General features: G+C 50.3%; 1 protein-coding gene across 1 annotated transcript in view; it reads left to right on the plus strand.

The window, feature by feature from the left end:
• The window catches only part of TJAP1 (tight junction associated protein 1 (peripheral)), a 35,807-nt gene extending 12,307 nt beyond the window's left edge, over positions 1-23,500 (plus strand). The window contains exons 2-10 of the mRNA XM_010076725.1: positions 9,067-9,161; positions 10,664-10,717; positions 12,618-12,776; positions 15,848-15,876; positions 17,008-17,169; positions 17,824-17,890; positions 19,598-19,705; positions 20,418-20,501; positions 22,184-23,500. Of these exons, the coding sequence (XP_010075027.1) occupies positions 12,651-12,776; positions 15,848-15,876; positions 17,008-17,169; positions 17,824-17,890; positions 19,598-19,705; positions 20,418-20,501; positions 22,184-23,500 (1,893 nt within the window). The 5' untranslated portion in view covers positions 9,067-9,161; positions 10,664-10,717; positions 12,618-12,650. The remainder of the gene's footprint in view (positions 1-9,066; positions 9,162-10,663; positions 10,718-12,617; positions 12,777-15,847; positions 15,877-17,007; positions 17,170-17,823; positions 17,891-19,597; positions 19,706-20,417; positions 20,502-22,183) is intronic.
• Positions 23,501-27,588: the final 4,088 nt, after the last annotated feature.

Below are 27,588 nucleotides of genomic sequence, written 5' to 3' on the forward strand. Positions count from 1 at the left end.
GGGCTACAGGGAGGAGCCCTGTGGGGGTGAAGAGCTTGTCTTCACTGCTAAAAAGGAGATGTTTTTCCTTAACCTCAGAATAATTGATGAACTCATGCTATCCCAAAGGATCAAGGAGGTAAAAATGCCAGGCAGGGGATGTAGTGCTAGTTTGGATAAGCTGCCCTTTTGGTAAAACTAAAGTGCTGAGCCTTTGCTGCAGTTTCCCCTTGGGACAATTTATGCTCATTATTAGCTCCAGCTGAAGAACAACACTGGTGCTAGCAATGATGACAGATGTGGAAGGAGATGGGTCATGAGAGCTCTGACTCTCCTCTGAGGAGGGGTTGTGTCCATGGGAAGAGCTGAAGCAACCCTGCTTGGTCTCAGGTGGGGTGTCTGTGGTTATCCCCCCCCAAGGGAGGAGGGTGAACCTGGGTGGTACAACACAGCATAGACAGAAGGACGAGCAGCACAGCCTGTGACGGCCAGTGACAGGCAGCCTCCTCATGTACAGCCTGTGGCACAGGGGGTGGAGGTGTGGGTCCTCTCTGCTGGAGTTAGGATCCCGTCGTTCAAAGGACTGACTGGAGCCCAGGTGGATGGGGAGAGAAGAGCCATAGCCAGTTGGGTGCTTTATACAGGTGACCAGTGAAAGATGGGTGGGTGGATCGGTTTGTTCTTCCTGGGCTGGATTAAACCGTGTTGTATTTCTGTGACTGAACTCTCAGAATAAAATCTTGCAGCAGTTCAGTGGTGCTGAAGACTAAGAGAATAATAATAAAAAAAAAGCTTAACCAAAAACCCAAAAACAAATGAGGCAAACTGAGTCAGATTAACTACAGGGCTACACCACAAAAAAAGAGAGAAGATGCTCCAGGGTGACATTCTGCTTCGGGAGCCATGCTGCTCTATTGTTTACAGAGTTGAGACAAGTTTTGTGCCTGTTCCTGCCCTTGGCTCAGGCTCTAAATCTCCTAGGCCCAAAGCATGTTTTTGAAAGCGGTCTCTTCCTTGTTCTGCCTCTGTGGCCTGTTGAGACGACTACTGCCAGTGTGTAGGTGCTCTAACACTCCACGTTGTGCCTGGGTGTAGAGGCTGAGTGGAAGTCGATGAGGAATACTTGATGCTGTCGCTAGGAATCCTGCTTTGCAAAGGAGTCAGTAGCAACATCACTCGTAACTGCTAGGAAGGGAAAGTGGCAGGATGCGATCAGCTTTGGGAAAAGGCTGTAAACCCTTTCTCTGTTCTCCCTTTGGCTGGATAGGTTTATTCCTCTAACACCGCTTCTGTTTTTCTCAGTGCCACACTGCTTTTCCCTGCCAGCTTATAACAAGCTATTGCTCTTTGTAGGTGAAGTGAGGATCAGGCGGCTTGGTTGAAGAACGACCCACTGCTATCCTCACACAGGGCCGGAGTCTGTAATTTTACTTCATTATACTGACTGCTCTCTGTGTTCAGTGCCGTAGAGATCATAAAATATTTCTGTGCTAGATCTTCTTCTCCAATGAATAGCACAGAGGATGGCTCAAGTTTCCATGGCAATGCTTCTGAATGTGCTTCTGTCACCAAAGAAAGAGGGACTTTCAGTTGATTAAGGTTTGAGGGGTTTGTCTGAGAAAGGGGATGATGGTGAGACTGCATGTTAGTTGTTTGCCTGCCTTTGGGTAGTGCCTCTGATATATAATCTGGAGAAAGAGGAAGCTGACATTTGGCTAATGGCAGAGAGGGACTGTGTCATGCAAACTACAGCTGGACTCCTGGACACGCTTAACTGTTCAGCTACAGATGCAGCTGCACAATCGCCCAACAGTTAAGCCTGTACCATTCTCTGCCTTTCACATCTGACCATCTGCTAGGGAAAAGCTAATTAAAACAAAACAATTCTTGCTGGGATTAAACCCCAGCAGCAGAGAGAATTGAGTATAGTACAGATATTGTTCTCCTGCTACTGGATCAGGGTTGCTGCTTTGTACTTATAAAGAATTGCAGGCTGTTCAGCCCAATTGCTGTCAGGTAGGTGTTTAGCTCATGCACATTTTCGTTCTCTTTTCTGTCCCAGATCGCTCCTATTTTAGGTGCAATAAGTAAGGCTGTGTCTTGCTCAATTTTCCTACAGTTCCTTTCTTATAACAGCTGAGGCTATTTTTCTTTTACATGGAATTTCATGCAAAAACAGTGCACAGAGCTGTTTTTTCTCCTAGTGCCTCAGTTTCTCTACTTATGGAGTAGAAATTGTTCCTGCCTTCCTCATTGCATGTATGCATGGTGAGCATGAATCCTAGAGTTGGTGTGGGACCACATAACCTTAGAATTGCTAGAAGCTATCAGCGTGAATCTGAGACTCAAGACCAAACAGTTTATTACGAAAATGTGCCTGCAGCCCTTTGAGAGTTGAAATTTAAATCTCGTAAAACATAAAATGTGGAAGTCTGGTTCCCTTAGCAACTGAACTCTTGTGTGTACCTACAGTCCATGTTGCCATATGATCAGAGCTTCAAAATAGCTCTTTCTGAAAAATAATAAGTTAATTGGATTTACAACTCTGATTTTATGACTGCTCCTGGTATTCATCAGAAATGACAGCTCACCGCATTGTTGAGAGTTGTGGCACAATTTAGTTTCTGAAGGCTGGTGAGGGTTTTAGTTCTCTGCAAGGGGCTCTGAGAGTATTCCTGCTATTGCCTGTGTGTACTGGATGTGGAAAACCTGTTGCGCTGGGGAGGAAGTTAGTTCTGTAGATGGTAGCTTGGAGATGGCTGTAGAAGGTGGCAGTGGTTGCATTGCTGGAGTAGATGTGAGGAAGGCTGAAGTGACCTCCAAGAGACCTGATTGAAGAAGCAGGTAAAGATGAGAGTACCAAAAGAATTGAGATAAATTAAGTGTTGATACTCAGGAGGAACAGTTCAGATAGCTTTGAATGAGGAATGGGAAAAAACCCAGTAATTTTGGAATTGCTGGAATTTAATTTTGACTATTATGTTTCAAGGGGAAAATGCTGTGGAAACTGAGGAGATGAGAGATTATTTTAGAGTGTGGATTTGTAGCACGTTAGGTCTGTGACCTCAGACTTGTTTTGTGTATGCGCTGACCCCACAGTTAGCATGAGAAATTCATAGTTTGGTGGAAGAAGGGCAGCAGTAAGACCATGCCTGGGGGCAATTAGATAACGTGCTCTAACTCCGCACTCCAGTTTACTCAGATAAGCTGTTGGTGAGCCATACCCTTAGGAATGAGAGAGTGGGAACGTTGACTTCCTAGTGTCTGAACCAACATTGGACATCAGCAAGCAAAAGCTGCATGGGTGTATGGAAAGCAGGGTACAGCACAAATATTGGTGATCACTCTTCCCCTCTTGCTTGGGGAAAAATTGGAGAAAACATTGTGCCATGACAGTCTGGGCATTATTATGATGTTTAGTTGGCATAGGAGTAGTAAAACTTTCAAGTCCTAAATGTCAATGCCTTAATACTTTAATATAACTTGTGTAGTGTAGTTAACTTTTATTGATTCTGAGAGAGAGATGCCACTTGGTTTTTTTGGGAGGAAAAAAAGCAAACAAACACAAAGCCCAGCAAAACCTTCTTTGGAAGCAGAAAAGGGCAAAAAAGGGTTAACTTCAATATTGGTAAGGATTTTGCCATTGCAGGGAACTTGTAGTGATTTAACTTAATCAGATTAGAAACAGCTGTGATTATATTAGTGCAGCATTCTTGTATAGGCATCCTTAATTCAGTTTGTGTCTTGTATCTATTTAACTTAAGTTGATTCAACGTAAAGTGCTCTTAAAATGAGTTAAGAACATTTACCCAGGAGAGTTTTACTGCTTTACATTATTTTCTAAGTCAATTTAATTTAGTACAGTGTATATGTAGACAAGACCTTGGGGAAAAAGCTGATCCTTTTTATGACTCGCTGAACAGTATGTCGTGTTTGGCTGCAGCCATGGGATTGTGGAATGAAAGAGCCCGTTGTGGTGCGTGTTGGTGAAGGCTGGGTGAACGGGTTATTGGAAGCCTTTGTACAACTTGGCCATAGTGTTCAATTTAAGTAGATTGCACCTCCTTGTAAATCAGGCTTTTTCTTGTCTAGTGTAGGTGTGAGACCCCTGAAAGGTTGTCGTTAAGGTTCCTCCTCCGGCTGCCAATAAAAGTGCCCGCAGACCTGGTTAGCCTGCTGGGTACGCAGCAAAAGCAACATCTCGAAACCTTTGCAGATGTTTAATGTTTCAGAAGATTCAGATGGCTGAGCAGGTTTGACCTGGACTTCTCTACAGCTAGGCAGAGCTTGAGAGAAATTTCACCCAATTTTTCTGCTGTTTTCTGTTCACTGTCTCCCCCCAGTATGTGCCTCAGTATGTATGGTGACTTCTGCACATACAAAACTCATGGCCAAGGAAGAAGTTACTGTGTAAGTACTGCAAGTGTCAGTTCTCTTTCTTGTTGAAAAGGATAAATCTAGTCAATACATCTTGTGTTTTCTGCTTGTGGGAACAAAACTACATGTGAATTACTCTGCAAGCATGGTCGTAGTGATAGCATTTCAGAATAAAGCTGGCTGCTGTAAACAGCCATTCCATTTCTTGAACTTTGCTTTTGCCAGCACCTGCAAGCGTCACGGCTGGACTTAATGCCTCCTCAACATTGCAGATGCTCTACAGGCTGGGTCACTGCAGCAACTTGTCCATCTGTCTTCTGTAAATAATGCAAATATCATGCTCTGCTCCATTGTCCGGCTGTGCGGACACTGCATAGCGTGTTAGCCATCTGTGCATCACTGCAACTCAGGCAGAGGGGATGTTTTGGAGAGCTTATTGAGACAAGTATATAGGCTGCAGCAAAGGAGCATGCTCTAGCATTGCTATATTGTCTGCTAGAGGGATGGCTCAGTGACATTCAGTCCCTGGCACTGAGGAGCCGGAGACTCTGGTCTTCCCAGAACTTGTGAAACCAAAGGCTGAAACAAGAAGACTGCTGGTGTTAAGTTGCTGGGGGTTGTGTGAGACTCAGGGAATGCTTACAGGGGCTAAGAGTCCGCTCCTCAGTATTTGAAGATTTTAAGCTCTTCCTAGCTTGTCCTAATTAAATGCCTTTTGATTTTATGCTCTAGAAAGGTAATGGTTTGGGGGTTTTGGTTTTTTTTTTTCCTCTTTTCTTCCCCTCCTACACAGCACAGGAGCTGACAGAGGTCTGGGAAGGGAATTCCTACATGTCGGTTTTCTACAGAAATGTTCACCCACTCCCTCCCTCACTTCTCTTCATATGTTTGCTTGCCGTAGTCATTCCCTAGCTTGTGTTTGAGAAAGTTTAAGGCCATGGCTCCCAAATTTCCTTCATATGATCTACAAGCTTTTTGCCAGATACATGTTAGAGTATCAAGATTTGCTTTTTCTAGCAGCGCCCAGACAGTTATTTTCAGAAACTTTTGAGAGTTCTCCCAATCTCCCTGAGTTGTTTTCTAATGGCCTGGTACACATCTCTTTAAATATCTGAGAAACATGCTCCAAAAGTCTTCCCATGGAAGCTCTTAAAATAAGATAGGTAAGAAGACAGAGTGGGGAAGGACATGAAATCCAAGGTGCAAAGATGAAGAGGGTCTGCAAGTTTGTAGCCTAAACCACCTTGTGAGAGTTGAAAGGATCACTTGAACAAACTAAAGCGATGAAGCTAATGGGATCACTGAACAAACTGAACAGGCTTCTGGTGCCTCAGCGTTTCTGCATGAGAAGCTGTCATTAGCCCCTGATGTAGCTGTCAGTGCTAAAGGTAACTTGGCAAATGACCTTTTGCTGAGCTGGTTCTTGTGCAATTTCAGATGTGGCCATTAAAGGTGGTTCTATGCTTTTGTATGCATCAGAAAGCTAGCATTCATTTCCTGGTCAAAATCTCCCCTGGGTATTTTTATTCTCCATTAACATTCCTTCTGGGGATTGGGTTCTGGTGCTTCCTGTCCTGTTCCTGTTCAGATGTTAATCAGCTGTTGCGTTCTATTCCAGTTAGGGGTTAGCGATGTTAATGTTTGTTGGGCAATGCTGATCTATCCTGGCTTTTATAAAAGGCTTGGGCAAGCGAAGCTACTCTTAAGACAGCAAAGAGAGTAGATAATAAAATGGAGTGCAGCTGAATTAGGGGGGCTGGGATCTTTGTGTTGTGGAAGGAGGGATGGGGACTGGAACGAAAGCGCAATTCCGATTATTTTTAAGAGACTTCCGCAGGTCGCAGTGGGTATGACAGACACATGATATGTCTGGTGGTATTTACATTCAACACGAACTGTAGAGTCTAGGGATTTCACTTTCTTTGGAAATATGTTAGGTGTTAAGCAGGGCTTGTTACATGGCCTGTTGTTCAACAGCTAGCCTGATCCCTTTTTCTTGATAGCTCTTGGAATTGTTCCCATGCAGGGAACAGAGGTTTCTGCCTAACAGTCAAGGTTAATTGGTATGGAAAAGCAGGAGTAAGCAATAATCCTCCCGAAACTCAGTTTTAATCCAAGAGTCACTATAATGCTATTACTCAGATCTCAATCGTGAGCATTAATGTACAAGCAGAACTGAGATGTGAGTTTCTGCGCTGGGAGCTGTCATCCTTTTATTTTAAAATGATCCTCAAAGTAGCCAGCAGCAGAATGAATCTGAATGTATTTTTAATTGAGATGCCTTCTCTGAATGAAAAGATCTCTCTCATTAAATGTTAAAGTGCCCTTTAACAACCTTGCAGTCCTTTTCCATTGTACTTGGCACCAGCAGTCTACGGGTGCTGCTTTTAACTTCACACAGCTTGTTCTGTCCTGGGCAAGACCTCTTGATGCAGTTATTGCATCTTCCATCTCACTAGTTAGTTGTCTTGATCAGGTTTACTGCAGCAGCTTCTCACGTAGTCTGGGTTGAGACGTGCGGCGGCAAAAGTTGCCTGTATCCGTAAGCACAAGAAGGCAACTCGACAAGTAGTCCTTGCTTTGCTTCTCATGGTAAGACATTGTTGCCTCCTAAAGCAGGATGAGCCGATGTCCTGTATTGGATATGTATTCAGAGTACAGGTTGGCCCAAACAGAGTAAAAATTCTCAATTAGGTGTGGTGCCACATCAGATCTGTGGCACAGGACAGTAATGGAATTTTTTTTTTTTTTACACATGGGTATTGTTTTTGGAGTTTTTTGTAGTACTTTGACTCAGTGATAGCCAATGGATGTTTCTGCAGTGTTGCATTAGGAACAAATGTGACTTGTGATTGTGTTATGGAAAGTATTTTCTCTGTCATACAAGTTTATCTTTTGGAATAAAGAGCAATCTTAAAGAAATGCTGCTTTTAAAAGGAAAAGGCTGGAAAGATGACACAATGCCTGAAGTAAGAGACTTTCTCTGAAATGTAATCATCATATTTCTGTTGAGGAAGGGAGACTGCTGAGCCTGAACGCTGGTAAGCTGGCTGTGTTATAGGGTCAGAAAAGGCAGCACAAGAGATGGTGATGATGAGGAAAACCCTGCAAGTCCTCTGCCCCTTTGCAGAGAGCATTTGGCTGCAGCAAGCAGGCAGGAACTGTGTGCATCCTAGAACCAAAGCTAAATATTAGCTACCTCAGGCCTTGCCAAGGGACCTGCCAAGTATCAGGAAGACAGTAAGTGCCTACAGATGTCACTTGTTTTCCTTCAGTCCTTTCCCCTTTTTTTTCCTTTTTTTTTTGGACCTTTTTTTGTATGCTATGGATCTCTTTTTTGATACAGGAGACAAAGTGATGCTAACAGAGCGGGTGGTGGTGTGGTTTTGCGTGCATGCCAAGCAGCTGTTACCTCTGTGGGCCACGCACAGAATAGTCTCAACAATCTGTACGAGATCACGTGTGTTCCTGGTGTGTCATAAATGTTTTGCCTTTCTCAGATCACACAGAGAACATAGCTACTCTGCAAGTGGAGAGGGTGGATTTTGCACTGAGGGATACTCTCTGGTAAAAGCAGCTAAACTGAAGCTTGCATACTGCCTGTGCTGCACAAAGTCACTGTCACTGCAGTCCCTCACTGTGAAGTGGCAAGAGGTTTTGTGTGTTTTGTCTTTGTGGGATGTGGAGGAATCCTCAGCTTTTTTTGCATTAACAAAGCAAATTCTTAGGCTTCCGCTGCAGTCTTCTGACCCTTTGTGTGTTCGTATCTGTCTGTCTGTTGCTGATCAGTGTGAGCCCAGGCCCTGTAGCTGTAACTATAAGTGAGCTTAGAAATGAGACTGGAACTGGGTAGTAGCTGGAAGACAGTAGAACTGGAGCTACTGCAGACAATAGCCTGCTAGGAAGAGGACTCTAAATGTTAAGAAACATTACTGATGAGAGATGGAAAGGGCAGATAAAAGGGACCAGGAGGTTAAGTTTCCTCTTGTATTACGGTGCTAATTAGAAGAGCTGAAGAGCTGCCTCCTGCTGTAGCTCCAGGCTAAAGCTGAGCTTCTCCAGGGTAGTCAGAGTGTGGACTTGACGGCAAGCTCCTTCAGGGAGAGACTTGTGAATAGCATGGTGAGCAGAATTAGTGCCACCTTCTATTTCTGGATATTACCTAGACCCGTTTCTGCTTTGGAGCACAAGGTCCATCTATTCTGCAGAGAGTATCTGCTCCTCTCTGAAGGGAGGTGTGGTGAATCGATCCGCCTTGGTGTTCTCTCTCTGTGGTAGCAGAGGATGCCCAGGTATAGTGCAGGGAAGTCTGCAGAACAAAGTTAGGTCAGTGTGGCAGGGTGGTTGGAGCAGAATGACAAGGACAATTCCCAGTGTGGGACTGGAATGCAGGTGGGGAAGCAGTGATCCCTGAAGCCATGTAGAAAAAAAACCAGCTGCCTTTCAGAGGTCAGTCACTGGTCTTCACAGGCATCCTGCTCAGTGGAGAGATGATCAAAAGACGTTCACTTTCTGGGACACAGTGAAGACGACAAGGAGCTTATTTCACTAGAGGGTCCTGGCATAAGATAGTAGCCTGATGGTGCAGCAATTTGCTGCCGACTCCTGCTTCGGCACCTGGCCGTGTGTTGCTCTGCGCGTGCCTGGCTGTTTCCATGTTGTGTTGTGCTGATAGGTGGCTGACACCAAGTTTCCTTTCTCATGTTTCAGGGGCTGTTGGCCAGATGCTGCTGGATGCTGACAGGGGAAAGCTGATTCGGAGACAAGCGGCCAGAAATGTTTGGACACGTCGTCACTTTGGATCTGTAAGTCCTTGTTTGAGGGAAAGTTGCCTGGAGGCACTGTGAGTATTTGAAAATTCTCAGATTATGAGGCTAGGTTTCAAATCCAGGTGTCTTTTCCAGGTAGGTGGGGATGAGATGGCAGGTAGCAGAGTTGCTTGCTGTGGGGTAGGAGGCAGGACAGTCCTGTCTGAGCTTGAGGAACTGTGTGCTGAGAGACAGGGAGACCTTTGCCGTGTTTGTTCAGAGCACCTCTGCAATGGAAACGTGTGGACCAATGGGTGCAGCTGTTCCTGGAAGCCTCTGCTCGTCTGCCAGCCTGCGTGGCTCGTGGTTTTGCATTGATGCTGAACCAGCTCGTGCTGGGAGTTGTTGGAAAAGCAGATTCAAATAATGCTGGCTCGGTCCTTCCTGGAGGTGCACATTCCCCCTCTCTTTCTCTTTCTCCCCTCGTACTTCACAGCTTTGCCTCGCAGAGCAGTTACGCTGTTGTGAATCTGTTTTTTCCTGTGCTAGTTGAGACCCGACTATATCATTGTAGTAAGGAAAGGGGCCAGACAGCTTGTTGGGGCAGGGCCAGCACTAGGGCACCTCTTCAGTTTGTTTTGGCAAAGCTTGAGTTTGCGTGGTCCTGGTTGCCTGCCTTTTCCACTCACCTTCAATCTGGCACTCCCTGTGTGTGTACAACTGCTCCATACCCTGCGCTCCTGTCCCACCTCCCAGGGCTTGGTGCCATTGGCAGGGCAAGCGCAGCACAGCAGCAGAGGTGCATCAGGGAAGGGAAGTCTCTCTCTCGTGCCAGTGGCAGAGTGATGGCCACAGAGATACATTCTTATCTTCTTGTAGTGACAGATACTCCGGGCTTTGAACAGAGGGGAAGGTTGATTCTGAACTTGTGTAGTTTCCCTGGTTGGCTGGACACTATTTTACAGAAGGCTGTTAGGAGCAAGGTAGAGCATGGCATGCTGCTTGCTGGAAGTCAGAGACTAGCTTGCCTTCCTCTCTTGTGGAGGTGTGGGTTATCACAGCTGTAGGCACAAGGATGTAATGTTTTGGCTCAAACAAGAGTCTAATATTTGCCAGCTTGTTGAGTGAGGTAATTGTTAGCATTACCAAGCTTGTGTACTGAAGGCTTCACAGTTAACATCTCTCTGCAGTGGCAGGGAGGATGAGCTAGGAGGGTCCCATTCCACAGGAGGTTTGTTTAGTCCTTCCTAGAACCAAGGTTCCCTTGAAGCTCTTGCTTCATAAATTTTGAGATTGTGTGGTCCCAGTTGCCTGACTGCCTTGAACATGTCCTTGCCAGGTGCCTTTCCAGCTCTTGCTGGGCTATGTGGCCCAACTATCCTAAGCTCATTTCACCTACTTTCAGAAGATCTGATGTGGGCTGGGGGAAAGTACCTGGAGTGAGATGACCATCCAATTGTCCTGGGTTATAAACATTCCCTATTCCTTATGTATTTATGGGGTGAGATTTCAAACTGACTGTTTTGATGGATGCTAAGCTTTTTGTTTCTCTTCTTCAGGTCATCTGAGTGAGTGTCCCTGCTTCATGAGGCTTTGAATTTAAGCCCAGGCTGGTAAGTGCTCAGGTCCTTGTAGACTAGAGAAATGATTGTGATTTCAGCTTGGGGTATCTCTGTGTGCATCTCCTGTTGTTAGCCTGGCAGGAATTGACAGAAGAGTCCCCTAGATCACCTGTTTGATCGTGGGGTGTTGGCAAACCTGCTTCTGGTCAGGATTTCAGCATTCCTCTGTGAAAAAGAGACATGTCTTTCCAGCAAGTCAGACCCATCTGTTTTGCTTGGGGATGCAGTAGAATGTGCCTTCAGTATGCTGGATGTGATTTTTCTAAAGTATTAGAGATCTCTTCACCTACTTGAGTCTTAGGAGAAGGGACCTTGAGGGAGTGATTGCAGCAAGGGGGAGTTCCAGCATTCTGATGGTGGAGATTTACAGGTTAGTCCTACAAAGTTGTTCATGTTTGTGGAAAGGTGTGAGAAACTTTTGTGAGCTTGTTTTTAGCAGAGTGGGGGACAGCTTGCAAATGTTCCTGTGAAGTGTAAAGCCTGTTGTGGCTTGGAGCCACTCTGTGCGTGGTGCAGACCCCTCACACTTGCCAGTCCTCCCAGGGGACTCAGTCCAAGTGTCAAGAAGACGCAGCTAGGCGAGAGTGGGTAAGAACTGGGGAGAATTCTTGGGGCTCTGTTTAGACACTTAACATGTAAACTCCACTGGCCAAAACACAAAGCAAGTGAAGTCTGCCAGGTCGCTGGCCCAGTGGTGTGCGTTGACTGCCTTGAAGGTATGTGAGTGGGAGTCAAATAGCCCTGCCTGTACAAGAGGGGAGAGGGTGATCTGAGTTGAGGCAGGTCCTGCACTTTGAAGTGCTGCAGGTCAGGCACTGACGACTGCAGAGACGCTAGGCTTGATCAGTGTTAGGATCCAGCAAGGGGAAGGAGAAGTGGGCACTTACCCCAAATACAGGGAAACTATGAATGATCCATGTGTTGTCACTGAGGAAAGTCTGGTATTGGGCTTTGCAGGGACTGCTTGGCATCTCAGAGACTTGTCTTGTGTACAGGGGGCGTGGTTGAAATCCTGGCTGCTTGGGGGGAAGTCTTCCTGCCCTGCGCTGCAGTCCCAAAGTGGTGGAAAGGAAGGAGACTCTTCCATGTGTGCAAGATAGCTGCTTTCCTTCTACCCTATTTTTTGCTCTTGTACTGCTACTGCTCCTGCAGCAGGAAGAATCCTGCCCAGCACAGCTGGGGTAAAGGGATTAATATGGTCTTTCCGCTAGTGGTACTGCTGCATGTTACAAAAGCTGACCTTAGGTGCCAGTGTCAATGGCATTGCTCCCTAATTTGATGCCACCTGTGACTTGGGGGTGGTCTTTTTCTTTTCTGACAGAGTGAGCAGTTGTAATGGTATGGTACCTCCTTCTGACAAGCCTCCTCTGGTCTGCTCCACTGGGGTTCGTGCGTAAGCCAAAAACTTCTGGGTTTGGGCTCTTTAATGGCTGGAGTCTCCTCCCATGTAGTCCCTGCTGACAGTGACAGCACATGATCAATAAGTCCTGCTCCAGCTGTCACTGCTGCCTGGAAGGCTTGCAGTTTCCATACTGGAAAAGGCCTTTCCTAAAGAGCCTAATCAATATGCCGCTGTGAGGTCTGTTCTCGTTTGCTATATATAATCCGGACACACACAAACTACGTGAGTGAGCGTGTGTAGAGGGGTGGAGAGGATGTGCCAGCCCTCTGATCTCACTGGCTGGGAGAAGGACACAGCTACCTCTTACTTTGCTCCCTCTCCTGCAGCTGCTGCTCAAGGCTTGTGGCTACATCCTTTCCCTGCTCTATTAGCACTCTGCATGGGGACCTGCTCTGGGACTCCAGGGGAGCGGAATGCCTGCTGGGTCACTTCTAGGGTTCGATGGAGCGCCTGTGACTCTTTCTTCTGTGCACTTTCTGCTGTTGGTAGGTAACCTGCTTTTGGAGCCACGCAGGTGGGAGGATGTCGAGCACAGCTCCATCAAAGAAGCCTTACCGCAAGGCACCCCCGCAGCATCGCGAGATCCGCCATGAGGTACCCATCATTCGTGACGACCCGGACGGAGTGATCTTGGCTGAGCAGAGTCAGGTAACAGGTTGCCGGGTGGCAAAGGGCTTAACACCATTGCACCAGCAAACAGGGTTTAGTTACACCGAGGCAGGTCGGCTCAAGCAGGCAGAGGGGTTTGAGGTTTGCAACCTGAACTTTTCCTCATCGTGGTCCCTGGAGTCGAGCAGTGAGAAGGAAGTGACAGGGTGCAAAGCAGAGTTGAACATCAAGAGCCAGACTGTCTCACCAGCACTTCCACGTGGGGGGAAAATGGGGCAGCGAAGTGGGAAGCGGTGCCCAAACCGCAGTCGTGGGCACCTCAGCAAATTTGTGAGCCGTAGCATGGAGACAGTTGTGGTGTCTGGAGATGAAAGACACCATCCCACTTGCTCTTTGAAGAGCAGAAGCCTGGAACGTTCGCTTATGTTTAAAGAACCTCCTGAAGTCCTGACACCGAGGAAGTTTCGGGCCTCGTCTACACAGCTGCCTCTCAAAGGGATCCTGAAGCAGACCAACATGACAGGCCCACGCCCGGAGAGCTTACGCAAGTCCCGCTCAGCAGAGACGCTCTCCCGTGGCCGTGGCTCACTCAAGTACAGCGATCCTCAGCTCTCCCTCAGCCGCAGGGAGAAGCACTCACCGGAGCACAGCAGCAGCGGTGCCGCTGACTCTGTCAAGCGCAGGGAGAAGATCACAGAGGAAAAACTGCAGTTCTCCAAATTCCTGGATGAGATTAGCCAGCGAGTGCTGAATCCCACCCACTTGCGCTCACTGGGAGAGACCAGGGCAGCAGAACAAGACCAGAACTCGCCCCTTTTCCCCAGAAGCTCTGTAGCAGAAGGCCAAGGGGAAGGTCACCTGCAAAGGGTCAAAAGCAAGCATGCAACTGAAAGATCTCCCTGCCCAAGCAGAAGAAAAGCAGAAAAGAAGTGTGAGGGGCTGGGAATGGCTTCATGCCAGAGAAAGTGTGCTGAGGAGGCTGAGAGAGCTTCCAGACTAAGAAAGAAACCTGTCCTTGGGAAGAAGGACAGTAAGGAAAAACTCCTTTCCTTGGAGAGAAGGGTGGTAGATCTGTGTCACTATGAGCTGCAGCATCTGGCAGACCTGGGGCTGGCAGGGACATCCTCCAGGCAGCAGCACTCCCTGTCTCCATGGAAAAGCAGTGCAGAGGGCAGAAGGGATGAAAGCAGTCCCAGTTCGCGGCTATTACAGCCCCACCATCTGTGTGCTAGGCAGAAGTGTGCAGTGGAGACGAACTACCCAGAGAAAGGATCCTTCTCCGCTCCAACACGCTGGAGTCGGGAGGAGGGGCCTACCCCACCTAGATCTTCCCGTTCCTTCAGCCTGGCACTAAACAAGGTAGGTGCCAGGGCCACCAGCTCACAGACAGGGGTCTCACAAAGGCCAAAGCCTACACCTGGATTTCATCTGGTCTGTAATGCCAGTGGGGAGAGCGAGAGCAGGCCCCCAGACCTCATGGTGTGGGTGCTTAATCACCAGAAGCTGCTCTCTTGTGGGTGCTGCTCGTGGCAGTGTTCCAGGTTGGGTATATCTTCCTGGGAGGAAGCAGCTTCACTTTGGCCCCAGGAATTAGGAAGGCAGGAGCTGGTGCTGTTCTCCCCACTGTAGACTTCCCAGGTGTTTGCGGGTTGGAGGCCCTCCAGGCTGTAGGGCAGCGGGTGTGTGCAGGAGGCAGGCAGCTCTGCTATCAGGAGGTGTTGGGATGGTTGCTTTGTGTGTGCCCTGTGCCTGGCTGTCATGGAGTGCTGGATCTTTGTATGATAGCTGTTTCAGATCTTTGTACGCCTTCTCTTTTCTCCAGCCTGCTTTGGGGCCATTGCCTCGTTTTAATAGGAATCCCATTATCCCATTTGCCTTGTCACTAGCATCTGCTGTGTGTGTATTTGTGGGGGTAGGAGAGGCAGTTGTTAGATAATTTAGCACTTATTAAATGACTGACACGTGGGGTCAGGATGGAAGAAAAGAATGGATTGATGCTTTCTTTGCCTTTAGAGACAGAAGGATGTATGTAGGTGGTAAGGACCATTCTTTTAAAATGTGAATTGATGAAGAAAGCAGCGCCATGATGTCTTAGGACCAGGACTGGGATGGTTTGCCTTCTGTAATATTGCTAGCAGCTCAGCAACCTCATGTACAAGTGTCTGTGGCATAGCCTCTCAGCCCAGACCCGCCTGTGACACTTAATGGGCAATCGAAAGTGTGGCAGCACTTTAGGTTCCTGCAGTGCTGTTGGTACCAAGCACCAGAAATAATCCATGGGCAGCTTGGACTTTGTGAGAATGGTCAGTTTTGGGCTTTCACAGAAAATATGGTTTTTTTCTAGTGCTAATTAAATCTCTCCCAGCTGTGCTGGCAGGCAGCAGCCATCTCTCAGGTTAACACAGAGTGTGCAATAGAAGTGAGAATAGCTGAGCCATGTGCTCGACACTGCACTGTGTCTCCTTGTTCTGCAGGTCCCTGCTCCAGCCATCTCTGGGGATCTTGCCCAGAATGTTAACTTCTTTCATAGGCTTTTCTGACCTTTGGTGTGTCTTCTGCTGTCCGGGAATAGTTTTAGTGGCTGGTTTCAGGTCTGCAGAAAGAAATCCTTTTCACAGTACAGTCTGGGTGGTGTAAGTGGTAAACACATTTTTCAGCTCCCAAGTGATTCTCTCTCATTCTTTTTGTGGGGCTTCAAGGATGTTGTGATTGCTGTGATGACAATTTAATCCTCAGTGTGTGCTGGCTTGTGAGATTCCTGCTACCCACTAACTGTGGATGTGGAGGAAGCTGAAACACCAGCTAAAGTGATGATGTTACAAGAGATGGTGAGATTGCAACATGGGAGAGTAAAGTTACCTAACTTGTGTTGTGGTTTCTACTCTAGCTCTTCTTCCCTGAACCAGAACACACAGTCTGTCTTAGTATCAGACAGCTGAGCACTGTCTACAGATCCTAGCAGCTCTAAGCTTGTCTAGCATGACCTGTCAGAGCAGGTGAGGAAGAGTCACGGATAGGGGTCTAGCAGCCAAGACTCTGCTCTTTAGGACAGTGTGAGAGACCAGCTCCTCCTCTGAAAGAATCTCACAGCTGTTTTCTTCCCTGTACAGGAACCCTTGACGGATGCAGAAAGGATGAAGTAAGTGTCCTGCTGCCCCTTTATGTCATACTGCAACTGTAGGTGCTGATTCCTCACATCCTGCCTCTGCCACCTGCACAGCGAAGCTGACTGGCCCCGCAGGCTCCTCTCAGATCCTCAATCTTTTTGGAGCCATGTGGGCAGAGCTTGAATCTGTGCCTTGCCAACCCCTGCCTTGCATGTCTCTCCCCCTGGAGGGGGTGGGAACATAGACCCTCAGTGCAGGTGCAGGCAGAGGAGTTGGTGGGTGTGAAAGAAAGGAGGAGATTAAGTCTTTAATATAGGTGGAGAGAGGAGTACCTTTGTTTAACCCTTCTTGTTGTCGCCCCTGTTTTGGTGTAAGCCACCAGAAGCAGCATGAGGCCTGCTGCTGACTGAGGGTGAGAGCTGAGAGCCCTTCGCTGGTGGTGGTGTGGGGCACAGACAGCTGCTAGCACTGAGCTCCAAGCCACAGTGAGGAGCAAGCTTGCACTGCCAGAGAGAAACCGTGCTTCTGGGTTTCTCTGAGCAACTGAGCACAAAGGAATGAAAAACAACAGGAAATCCTTCTGACCACCAGGCATGTCCTGGCTGGGGAGGAACAGAGCAGTTTGTGTTGGAATGGGGTTGACTGGCAGCTGTGATCACATCTGTACACGCACCCCACCACCTCTGCTGCTGGGCTTAGGGCTGTATGGAGTCCTCTTTCTACCATGTATTAAAAGGTGTGAGGGCTTTTGAACAGTTTCAGGGGAGGAGAAAATTATTTTACTGGTTTTGCTTTCAACTCTTCTAACCTGGACTGGGATAAATTATTGAGCGGGTTTCATTCACCAGTGAGGGACACTGGAGCTGCACAGCTCACCTGGCTAGTGGGCTGTATCCAAGTGCTGTAACCTGAGAGAGAGCTGGGAGCCACGGCTGGGCAGCTGGCATGTGCTTCTTTACCCCTGCTCCCAGAGAGTTTAAGTCTCGTTCTCCTGACAGAGGCGATGCACCTCTTGCTGCGTGCGCTGGAGTCTCCTGCCAGCTCAGTTCCCAACTTCCTGGGGCCTCTCTGTGGGGTCTTGGGCTCTAGAGGCAGTGGGGTGGGGGTGCTGGTGTGGAGTACCCCTTGTGCACTCAGTGGTACCTTGTTCCTGTGTGCCCCAGGCTACTGCAGCATGAGAACGAGGAGCTGCGTCGACGGCTGACATATGTAACTAACAAAATGGAGGCGATGGAGAGGGAGCTGGAGTCAGGTCAGGACTACCTGGAGATGGAGCTGGGCCAGAACCGTGAGGAGCTGGAGAAATTCAAGGACAAATTCCGTAGGTATGAAAAAGAAAACAAGAGAGGGAGAGAGTTAGAGAGATCCCTCCCACCCAAAGACTTCTGCAGTTGGCCTGAGCAGGCTGTGTCCTGTTGTGTAAATCAAAGGCATGCTGCATCCTTGGAAGGGTGCACCCCAAGACTGTAGGGGAGTTAAAGGCTCTGCAGCCATTACTTTCTCCAGGGTACAGTGTAGGAATGCTGCCAGTATGAGGGTCTGACAACAACAGGGAATTCTTCATCTGTTGGATGTAAGGCAGGATCCAGCTTGGATGGTTATCCCACATATGCAAAAGGAGCACTGACTGCTGCAAGAAAATACATCATCGCTTTACCTGAAAAGTACCTTAGTTAAAAATCAGTGCCAGTCACTGGTCACATCCTTATACATGACGTAGCTCAGAGGAGTCCTCCAGAGTCATTCACACCCTCCCCTGCAAGATCCTTTCACCCAGCCAGCCTTATCTTGCCTCCAGTACCGTGGGGTCTGAAGGCCGTTATGTGGCAGAGGCAAGGCATAGTTGATATGCCTGGTTGTCTTAGTACTGTGGACACCAGTCTTTCTGGAGTTGTGGATTTGGTGGTTTGCTTGGCAGTCACAAAAGGGACTTGAGTAGGTGCCCAAGATCCATTCCCACATATATCTTGTTTCTGTAGGTTGCAGAACAGCTACACTGCTTCCCAGAGAACCAACCAAGACCTGGAGGAGAAGCTGCATGCCCTGGTAAGTGCCCTATTAAGTCGCTACAGAGAGGAGGTGGAAGAGACTTATGTGTTAGGAGCAGATGGGGGAAGGGGCCCTGGCTTTACGCAGCATATGTGGCCGTGGGTGAGGGGTGAGATTCTGGCCATGACCATCTACTCCCCATTCTGGCTGGTGTCATGAACTGGTTTCTTGATTTACTGAGCCCCTTACTTGGTCATGCACGTGAGCTTTGGTTCCCCATAACATAATTGCATGGTATTCCGTCATGTTGCTTCAGTCCCTCTCAAAATGCCAGGGATGTGTCAGCCAGTCTTGGGGTGGTCATCCTGGGAGGACGGGGGCAGTCAGAGCAGAGCCAATGTGCGTGTATGTCTGTTGTGTGCATTCATAACACTCATGGCTGTTTCTTTTCTCTCCCTCCCCCCCTCTCTCTCTTTCTCCTCCCCACGCTGCCGCTGGCACACGCTGGGCACACTCACCTCTCAGGCCTCTCTCAGCCAAAGCTGGATTTTTGCAGTTGCGTCTTTTCGTTTGTGTGTTTTTTCTTTTTTCCTCTTTATGTGTCTCAGCTTGTTGGTCTTATTGTTAGTCCCACATACACCATCCCAGATGGAGGGGCCCCAGCCCTCGTCCAGCCAAGGGCTCACCTGGTATCCAGCAGCTGCCCGCAGATGCAGCAGGTCCTAGCTTGCTATGCTCCATCTTAAGAGCATTTGACTCTGAGCCAGCTGGAGCATGGTGTGCTGGAAATTGGGGCCCATAAGCTGTGGCACTGTGCAAGATGTGGATGGCTGTGAGCTTCATTTGCTCCCTTTCCTTCCCATTCTGGCATGTGAGCAGGGAAGTGAAACAGCCTAGATGCTGACTGCCTCCATGTCGTCCAGGATAAGATTCTTTTGGTTCTAGCACTTGAATTTCTTGGGTTAATATTCAGCATGCTGGTGTCTGAAGAGACCGCATATGTGGGAAGCATTGCCCTCCTGTACCCCCTTGGGTGTTGCTGTGCTGTACCCCTGATGCACAACTGGGTCCTGGTGGTCACAGAGCACCCTTGGGCAGTGTTGGAAGAACTTCTTGAGAAGGGGATGGCTTAGTTGTTCTGAGCTGTTGCCACTCTTTGCTGTTACATCCGGGTCTCTAACAGCCCTGTACCTGAACTGCTAGGGAGTCTAAAGAGGCAAAAAGTCTAGGGAGGACATGAACTGAGCTCCAGATGAAGCTACAGCAGTCCTTTTTCTCACTAGAGCAAGGCTTAAACTCTTTCAAGATGGTGCCTTCTCCCTGACAAACAAACCTTTTGTCCATTCAGCATTGACTGCTGAATCTTTATGGGTAGTGTTCTCGCTCTGTTGCCCTAGAGAAGAGGGCTGGGTGTCACAGGCTCAGAGGTCTTTGAGTGGCAGGATGGGATTGACCGCTCAAAACCACTAGCTTTCCACCAGGCACCGTGTGGACCAGGGCAGAGAGGAAACATGGTTGTGCTGCAAGAAGAGATACTGCATTAAGGAGGTTCGAACTCAACCTGTTGTCTCTGTAACTACCAGAGTGGCTGGCTTCATCTGGCCTTTGGATAAAGAGCCAGGCTGTCCCCCTTGTCTGTCTGTCTGTAAGTTTTTTTTGTATCCCAGCTGAACGTGTCATTGTACTATGCTTGGGGTGAGGTGGGTGGTGAAACCAGTTTCTTCTGTGCTGGGGAGATTTACACCTGGTGTTCTTGCATCCCAGATTAAAAAGGCAGAGATGGACCGCAAGACACTGGACTGGGAGATTGTAGAGCTCACTAATAAATTGCTTGATGCCAAAACCACCATCAATAAGCTGGAGGAACTCAATGTAAGTGTCAGTCTGCAAGTGGCTGTGGAAGTGTGTGAGGTGTGGGCTTTTCCTCTTGTTCAAAGTCATTAGTGTAAAGGAGCGTGTGAATGACTTCAGTGTGTATGAAAGTGTGAGAGCTGCACACAACAGCAGGGACAGACAAACAGAAGAGTGTGTGAGGGGTTGAGCAAGGAAGAAGGTTTGATATACTTGCTCTTTTGAGCTTAGGGTTTGACCCTTGGTCCAGGCTGTACCAACCGAGCGGTCATTTACTCTAGAGCTGGGAGGGAGCTGGTGCCTTTTCTACACCATTACTATACAAGTTCCTGTATCCAGTGCTTGTTTCTATTAACTGGTCCCAACTCTCTCCAATCTGTCTGCAGGATGCCTGACATCAGGCAGTGTCTTCAGGCATGGCTGAGAGCTCTGGGATGGGATAGAAAATGCTGTGGGATTTTTGAAGATTATTAAAATCCTCAGAGGGAGAGGGGGTTGATACACAGACAGAGTATGTGCCTTGGAGCAAGGGCTGGAGTTGGAAGGGACAGCTTGGCTGAGTGGTAAGAAAACGCAGGGGTGTGGAGAGGTGGGAATGGCAGGTTCCCTCATAAGTAATTCATCAGATGCCTCCTCCTGCTTCTCTTCAAGCAGCATCTGGTCAGGTGAAGTCCTTTCAGGTAAGAGATCAGACCAGTCTGACACTGTTGCACCCCTGTGCCCTTTCTTGCAGGAACGCTATCGACAGGACTGTAACCTTGCAGTACAGCTGCTCAAGTGTAACAAGTCCCACTTCAGGAACCACAAGTTTGCTGATGTGAGTAGCAGTCCTGCTGAGGTGGGGAAGAACGGGCTTACGGTCTCTGCCTGCATCTTGCTTTCTGCAGCCTTCCCCACGGGGCTGCTGGCCTCTCATCCTTCAGCCTCAGATGGGGGCTGGGGGGGCTTCTGTTCCCACTCCCACTGAGAAGACAGAACCTCTGCCAGCTCCTCTTTCGCACCAGCTCCATTTCACAGCTCAGCCAGGAGCTGTTATAAAAAGCACAATAACCTTGAATTTGATAGCCTGCTGGGTGCCTGATGGGAGCTGGCAGGAGGACAGACCTCTCTCTTACCCTGCTCTGTCCTCTTCCCTTCCTCACCTGGCCACATGGAAGGGCCACGCTGCCTGATAAGGAATCAAGCAGCAGTAGTCTGGCCCTGCTTCACTTCTTGCTCTGAGGAGAAATGTGGGAGGCAGCATTCAGGGTATCTTTTAGGCCTTCTGAATGGGAGAAGTTGGTACCAACTCACACTCTCCCTTGTGGGATCTGTTCAGCTCATCCTGCCCTCAGGATGAACAAAGATGGAGGTAAGGCATTTCACATTAGTAGCATCACTTCTTCAGTTGGAAGTATCATTCAGGCCCTTACCCCAGCTCTGTCTCTGCCGCACTCCGTCTCCATCCCTTCTTATGTTCCTCTAGCAAAACCATGTGCTTGTCTTTTTTAACTTAGCAGGTGACCAATGTGTCACCCCCCACACTCCCCCATTGTGTCTCAAATTAGCACTCTTGAGGTCAGTGTATCAGTTACTGCTGGGATAACCTTGACCTCTTTCCCAGCTGTCTCCCATCCCTGGAGCTTTGAATTCTGCCCCTCAGAGCACCACGTCACACGTGGCTGCCACTGGAGGGGGGTTGGTGCGGAGCAGCTGTGCAGACAGTCTGCCTCACAGCCAGCTGTTGTCACGCAGTGTGCCCTGCGTCCTCAGCTTTGGACACAGTTTCCTTCTGGCTGTGATGGGACAGACCTTGCTGTGCTCCTGACTGCCTTGTGGGGCTCCGCTCTCCATTTCATTCTCTGCATGGGTGTGGTGACTGAGGTGAGAGCAGCTGGGCAGGGTGATGGGGACAGCCTGGTGTCCACATGCATGACAAGGAGCAGTGCTTAGCCCCTGTTGAGACCCCAGTCCTGCAGCTTTGGTAATAAACCCCATGTCTACCTCTCTCTGAAATGGGGAGAGTGAGGAAATGGGACGAGTTGGTGGGATCAAGGGAAGGCATCGATTCTGGTCTGCGGGCAGGCTGCCAAGGCAGCACGGCTGCAATTACTGCATTCGGGGAGCAGTGCAGATCCCAGCACTGGGGGCTGGTGAGTCACTTCAGTTGCAACCACCAGCTGATTTTCCACAGATCAATAGACCCCTTCCTAGGATGAGCTGGCTGGACTTTGTGCTCACAGGCGTGGGGGACTGAGCCCATGTCCCATCTTTTCTTGTTCTCTTTGCAAAATGAGGCCTGGAAACATGACTGTTGTGACAGCTAGAGAGCCTTGTGAATCCTTCACATGGGCCAGGTTTGCTTTGAAAGGGATACCTTCCTCAAGGCAACGTACGTGAATGTTAGGGTCAAGATAAGGAGTACAAAGTACAAGTGAAGGTGGTTGGAAAGGGCAGATTATTTGGAACTTAATTGCTTGCATGGCAGCACCCTTCTAATGTCCTTTTCCTTCTCCCTAGCTTCCCTATGAGCTGCAGGACATGGTCAATAAGCATTTGCACAGCACTCAGGAGTCCGCAGGCCCTGGTCAAGAGGCAACCCACACCTTGGCTCCATCTGACATTGTGCCCACCTCAGTCATTGCCAGAGTCCTGGAGAAACCAGAGTCTCTGGTTCTGAATTCAGCCAAGTCTAGCAGTGGCAGCTGTCCCATGGCTGAGGATGTCTTTGTGCACGTGGACATGAGTGGAGCCCCTCCTGATGCCTGCAACAGCGCAGGGCAGATGGGGAAGGAGGGAGGAGACACGAGGAAACAGCAGAACGGTGGCTGCAAGCCGCAGAGCAGTGTGGAAAGCGTGCCAGAGGAGGTGCCCGCCTTTGAGAAGCTAAGCCCATACCCTACACCCTCACCTCCCCATCCTATATACCCTGGGCGCAAAGTGATTGAGTTCTCCGAGGACAAGGTAAGGATCCCAAAGAACAGCCCCCTGCCCAACTGTACATACGCTACGCGCCAGGCCATCTCGCTCAGCCTGGTACAGAGCGAAGATGAGAGCTGTGACAGGCACCGGACGCTCCCCAATAGCCCTGCTTCAGAAGGACGCCGTTCAGCCTCCAGCTGTTCCTGTCAGCAGTCCCCCAAAGCAGCCAGGGCTCACGGCTCTTCCCAGAGCAGTCCATTCAGCAGCCCTCCCCAAATCCCGAGCGCCTTCGCCAGCTCTGCCAGCTCTGAGGAGGACCTGCTGGCCAACTGGCAGCGTATGTTCGTGGACAAGGCACCCCCCACCTCAGAGCGGGTGCTGATGAACCGCACAGCCTTCAGCCGTGACACGGCCCCTGAGCTCCAGAAGAGGTTCAGCCGCTCCATGCAGGAGCTGGGTAGGGCAGCCTTGGCTTACTCAGATGGTGAGGAGTCTGCGCAGAGCTGCAGCTGGACCGTGAGCCGGGACTCGAGCGTGGACACAGACAGCACTGAGTCCAGAGCCCGAAGGAGCCATTTCTCCTCAGACTATGGTACAGATTTCTCCCAGGATGAAGCCCAGAAGCTGTTGCAGGGAAGTGGTGGAGACGCTGCTGAGCCTGGAAGCCCCTCACCAGAGAAGCACAAGGATTATGTGGACCTTGGCTTGCTTGAGAGTCCAGCTGATGAGAAAGAAATGTTGCTCCCGGGAAGCAAGGAGAGCAACCAAGGAGGTGCCCAAGAAGAAAGTGGAGAAAGTAGAGTCAAACCTCTGTTCAGTCGGCCACACCGCAGCCCCAAGAGGATGGGGGTCCACCACTTACATCGCAAGGACAGCCTGACACAAGCCCAGGAGCAGGGCAACCTTCTCAGCTGAGGCAGGGCAAGAAGCTGCAGAGCTCTGGGCTGCCTCCATCTGTCCACCTCCTGAGGGAGAAACCTCCCTCAGTACGCTCCTCCCGAGGGGACTCTGCTCTTTTGCTACCTGGAAGAGCTGAGGTCCCCCTTCCCTGGCACCTCAGACCCACAGTACTAGCACACGCAGTGTGCAGAAGCACACCCACTGCCCCGGCACCCTTGCAGCTCTCCTTGCAGCCTCACACTGGTGCCTGTACCGGAGCTCGTTCTTGGTACCCCTTGTCCTGGTGCCTGTGCCTCTTTATGCTCGCATCTCCCTTTCCCCTTCCCGCTCAGGTACCTGAGGCCCCGGGTGCTCTCATGCTGGTTGCCCGCAGCTGCTCTGCTCTCTTTTAACTTGTGCCAACAGGGCAGCGTGCCTGCGTGGTGGTGTCTGATTCCAGGGGCCGCGAGTGGGGCATGAGGACTCTCCCAGCGGATGGGGCTGTGGGCCCCTGGGGATGTACTGGGATTGCTGGTGTGTCATTTTTCCTGCAGGGTTTTGTTTTCCTCGGCTGCCCTCTGGGTGGTTCTCCAGAATCTGCCTCTGCAGGTCCCCATTTCTTGGCTCCTGTGTCAGGCTCAGCACCCAGCCCCAGCTAAGGCAAGACACAGACGCTGGTGCTGTGGCGTGGGGCGTGGGGGCTGGCTGCCAGGGCGGTTCGGAGAGGCACTGCCTGCTAGGCGCTGGGGTTTGTGTGTCTCCTCCCTCACACTTCTCCCACTCTGTGCTGTTGTTTTGTTTGAATGGTGCTGATGCTTTGCTCTTGGGTGGGCTTCTTTCTTCTTTCCAAGCCTTTGGTTTTAGGGTGTATTGTTTTTTCTTTCTCCCCGCCCTGCATAAACAGACACAGTCGTTGGCAGCTGGTTGGATGCCTGCGTTGAGGGTGTGTTGAGGAGGCTCAGCACTCAGAGCCGCGCTTCCCTCTGATCCTGGCCTCCAGCCTGCAGAAACCCCTCCAGCCTCCAGAACAAGGTCTCGCCCCAAGGTGTGAAGGATGCTACTGGGCTTTTCTGAGCAGAGCTTGGTGCAGGGCTGGCAGGGATGCGAGGGCAGCGTGCTGAGGAGCTGCCCCCCGCAGACACACTACCTCATGGCTCAGCAGCTGCCCTTTGCCAGGGTCTCCTCGCATGCCCCCTTCTCTGGGGTGGGGGGGCTCCAGGCTGGCTCTGCCACCTCTCTGGGGCCTCCCCTCTGGGTAGAGCCTCTCTGCACGTTTTTCCTTGTGTAGCGTGATACCGTGTGACTTTTCTTCACAGTCTTGTGTGCTCAGTGTCTTGTTGGGGAGGGAGGGAAGGGGAGAGGTCTGTAGATGTAGGTTTGGTTTTTCTTTTTGAGGGCTTACAAAGCCCAGGTGTCCTGTTTTAATTTTTGTCCTGTGCCCTTGTCTGTCTGGTGTTTCTTGGCTCCCCCAGGGGTGCGAGGCAGAGAATAGCCTGGTTCCCTGCGCTGTATCCCCCTTGCACCCCACTGGGTGTCCTCAGCCTGCTGTCTGTTAATTTTGAGTTGGGTTTGCGTTTTCTTCCCACCCTACTCCATGAGGGCTCTTTGCTGGGTTGTAGGAGAGCAGCCCTCTGGCCAGGAGGGAGCTCCATTCATACACTCACAGCCAGAGGAGCAGCCGAGAGCTGCCTGGGGGGCCCTGCTCCCCCCTGCAAAACCCTGCAGCTGGGGCCAGCCCGGGCTTCAGCTCGAGCCTGGAGGCGCCAGGGCCTGTGAAAGGGAGCGTCTCTCTGGCAGCCGTGTAGGTTGGTTTGTGTTCCCTGGCTAGAGCTGCTGCCTACACACTTGCCTTGTTTCCCACCTCGAGCAGTTGTGGAGCTGGATGCCACCCTTTGGAGGAGAGGTGGGACGTGGTATTACACTACAGTATTTCACTTGATACCTGCGTGAACGGGCTGGTGCTGAGAGCGGGAGCCTCCTCTGAGCTTGCAGGGTGTCCTGAATGTGGCGGAGAGGTCCTTGTGTTTGCTCTCATCAGCCATGCCACTGCTGCATTTCTTCTGTTCTTCTGCAGTGTTGCTAAGGGCTTGTACCTGCGCAGGCTGCCAGCTCTTGCCTCACTGACATCGCCTGGCGCTGGGTGCTCACTGCGTGTGCTCCTCTGGCTCTGAGGCTGCTGCTGGCCTGCCTGTGGGACAGCACAGCCACTTGGGGGCGACTGCAGCGAGTTGGGCAGCGGGGGAGGTATCGCCCCTCGGAGCTCAGCCCCATCTCCCCTGAATCCTGGCGTGCTGCTCAGGGGACAAAACCTACTCTTGCTGAAGCAGCTGGTGCTGATGGTGCTGGGCAGAGCCACCCTCCCTCTGCTTAAGGAAAACAGCGGAGGCATGGAGGGCTGGCAGAGGGGTGCCCGATGCCTCGTCAGATACTTCACCTTTGCAGCATGAGGCTGCTGGCAGAGGTTGAGGGGCAGCAGTGGCCTCAAGAGGAGCAGAGCGCTCTCTGGGTGGGCACGGTGCCTGCCCTCTGCTCCCCTCCAGCAGTATTGGCTCTGGGGCCTCGAGCTGATCCCACTTTCAGTGTCCCAACTCCTGACTGTTAATCTGTAACTAATGTGTTGGTTTTTTTCTGAAATTTTCAGACTGATGTATATTTTAAGACCAGAAATAAACTATTTTAAAAGTAGGTGGCGATGGCTGTAGTGGTCTCTGTTGGTTAACACCTGGACCTGACGGATCCTGAGCACAGGAGGCAGCAGAGCCTCTCCTAGTACAATGTCCCAAGTTTGCTGAACTGCAAGTGCCACAAAGTGGCTTAAAAAAAGGGCAGATGTTTTAATGTTTCCCCAAGTTGCCTGGTTAAATCCTGTGGGCAATTTCCACATTAATTGAAGGCTGTAAAAGGCCAGGCTTGTTCTGTCAAAGCCTCTGCATTGAAGCCTCTCGTGCTGGGAGCAAGCTCAGTGTTACTCATAAAATTCTGCCTACCCCATTGTAAGTATTTTGCTGGCTGTCCTTCTGTCTGATCTGTGTCTTGGCAAAGATCTGCAGGAGCTGATTTACGATGAGGTGTAGCTAATTCTTTTAATAGTTGTTGGTTTTCTTGAAGGCCCAGCTCTCACAGTTGTGTGAGATGATCAGTTCTCCGTTTCAGAAACCGAGTTACGTGGGGACACGTAACATACCCCCCTGTGGAATTCACAAGAGTTTTGTCTCAGTATCATTCTAGTGTCAGTATTTTGTGGTTTTTTCTTTGTGTGGGGAGGATTGGGGTTGATAGGATATGCCCCAGCTAGGAAGCCCTCCAACCATGAGAAGAGTTTCTGCAGGATGCTGACTGGGACAGCTGGACGTGTTCCCTTTCCGTGGTGAAGGGTGCTGCAGCAGTCAGAGGGCTGTGGCGATATTTCCTCCATCTCCCACCTTAGGCTCTCCATGCCCTTCTGACCTAGGTGTATGCAAAGCGTAACACAGGGAGAGTTTCTCATCTCTTTGTTCCCGTAACGCTCTCATAATTCATGATTTTATTTTGCCTTCCCTCGAGCAGCAGCTGCTGACACAGTTTAATCGCGCAGCCTCAGCCGAGCCTTGAAACACAACCCTTCCGTGCTTGGCTGCACCCAGGCCACCTGGGCGAGCAGCGGGACCTGCAGGGGACAGGGAGGGGGCCTGGGGGACAGCCCATGGGGCTGTGACCGTGTGTCCCCCCCCCAGGGCCAGGTACAGCGCAGGGGACGGGACGGGGGCTGCTGCCCCCTGGCGGCGCGGCGGGCGCCAGCGCGGTCCTGGCAGAGCGACGGGGACTCACGGGCCTCGCGCTGCCACGAGCGATGCCACGCGTGTGACCTTTATAAAACTCTCATCGTGACAGCAGCACAAGCGATAGAAAGAAACATCTCTTATACACATCTGAATAAATACAGCCTGCGCCCCGCGGGCACAGCCGGGGTGTGGGGGGAGGCAGGGCAGCGTGAGCCACACATGCAGCGATGGGACAATCACAAGCGGCCGACGACAACACACAGACGCGTGTAGAGATTCGCTCGGACCAGGCTCTGGCACTCAGAGAGCCAAGGGAAGCGTCAATGGGACGTGAAATGCGTGAGAAGGTGGCTGGGGCAGCCC

The sequence above is a fragment of the Pterocles gutturalis genome, unplaced genomic scaffold (genome assembly GCF_000699245.1).
Source record: "Pterocles gutturalis isolate BGI_N339 unplaced genomic scaffold, ASM69924v1 scaffold898, whole genome shotgun sequence".
In the NCBI taxonomy this organism is placed as follows: domain Eukaryota; kingdom Metazoa; phylum Chordata; class Aves; order Pterocliformes; family Pteroclidae; genus Pterocles; species Pterocles gutturalis.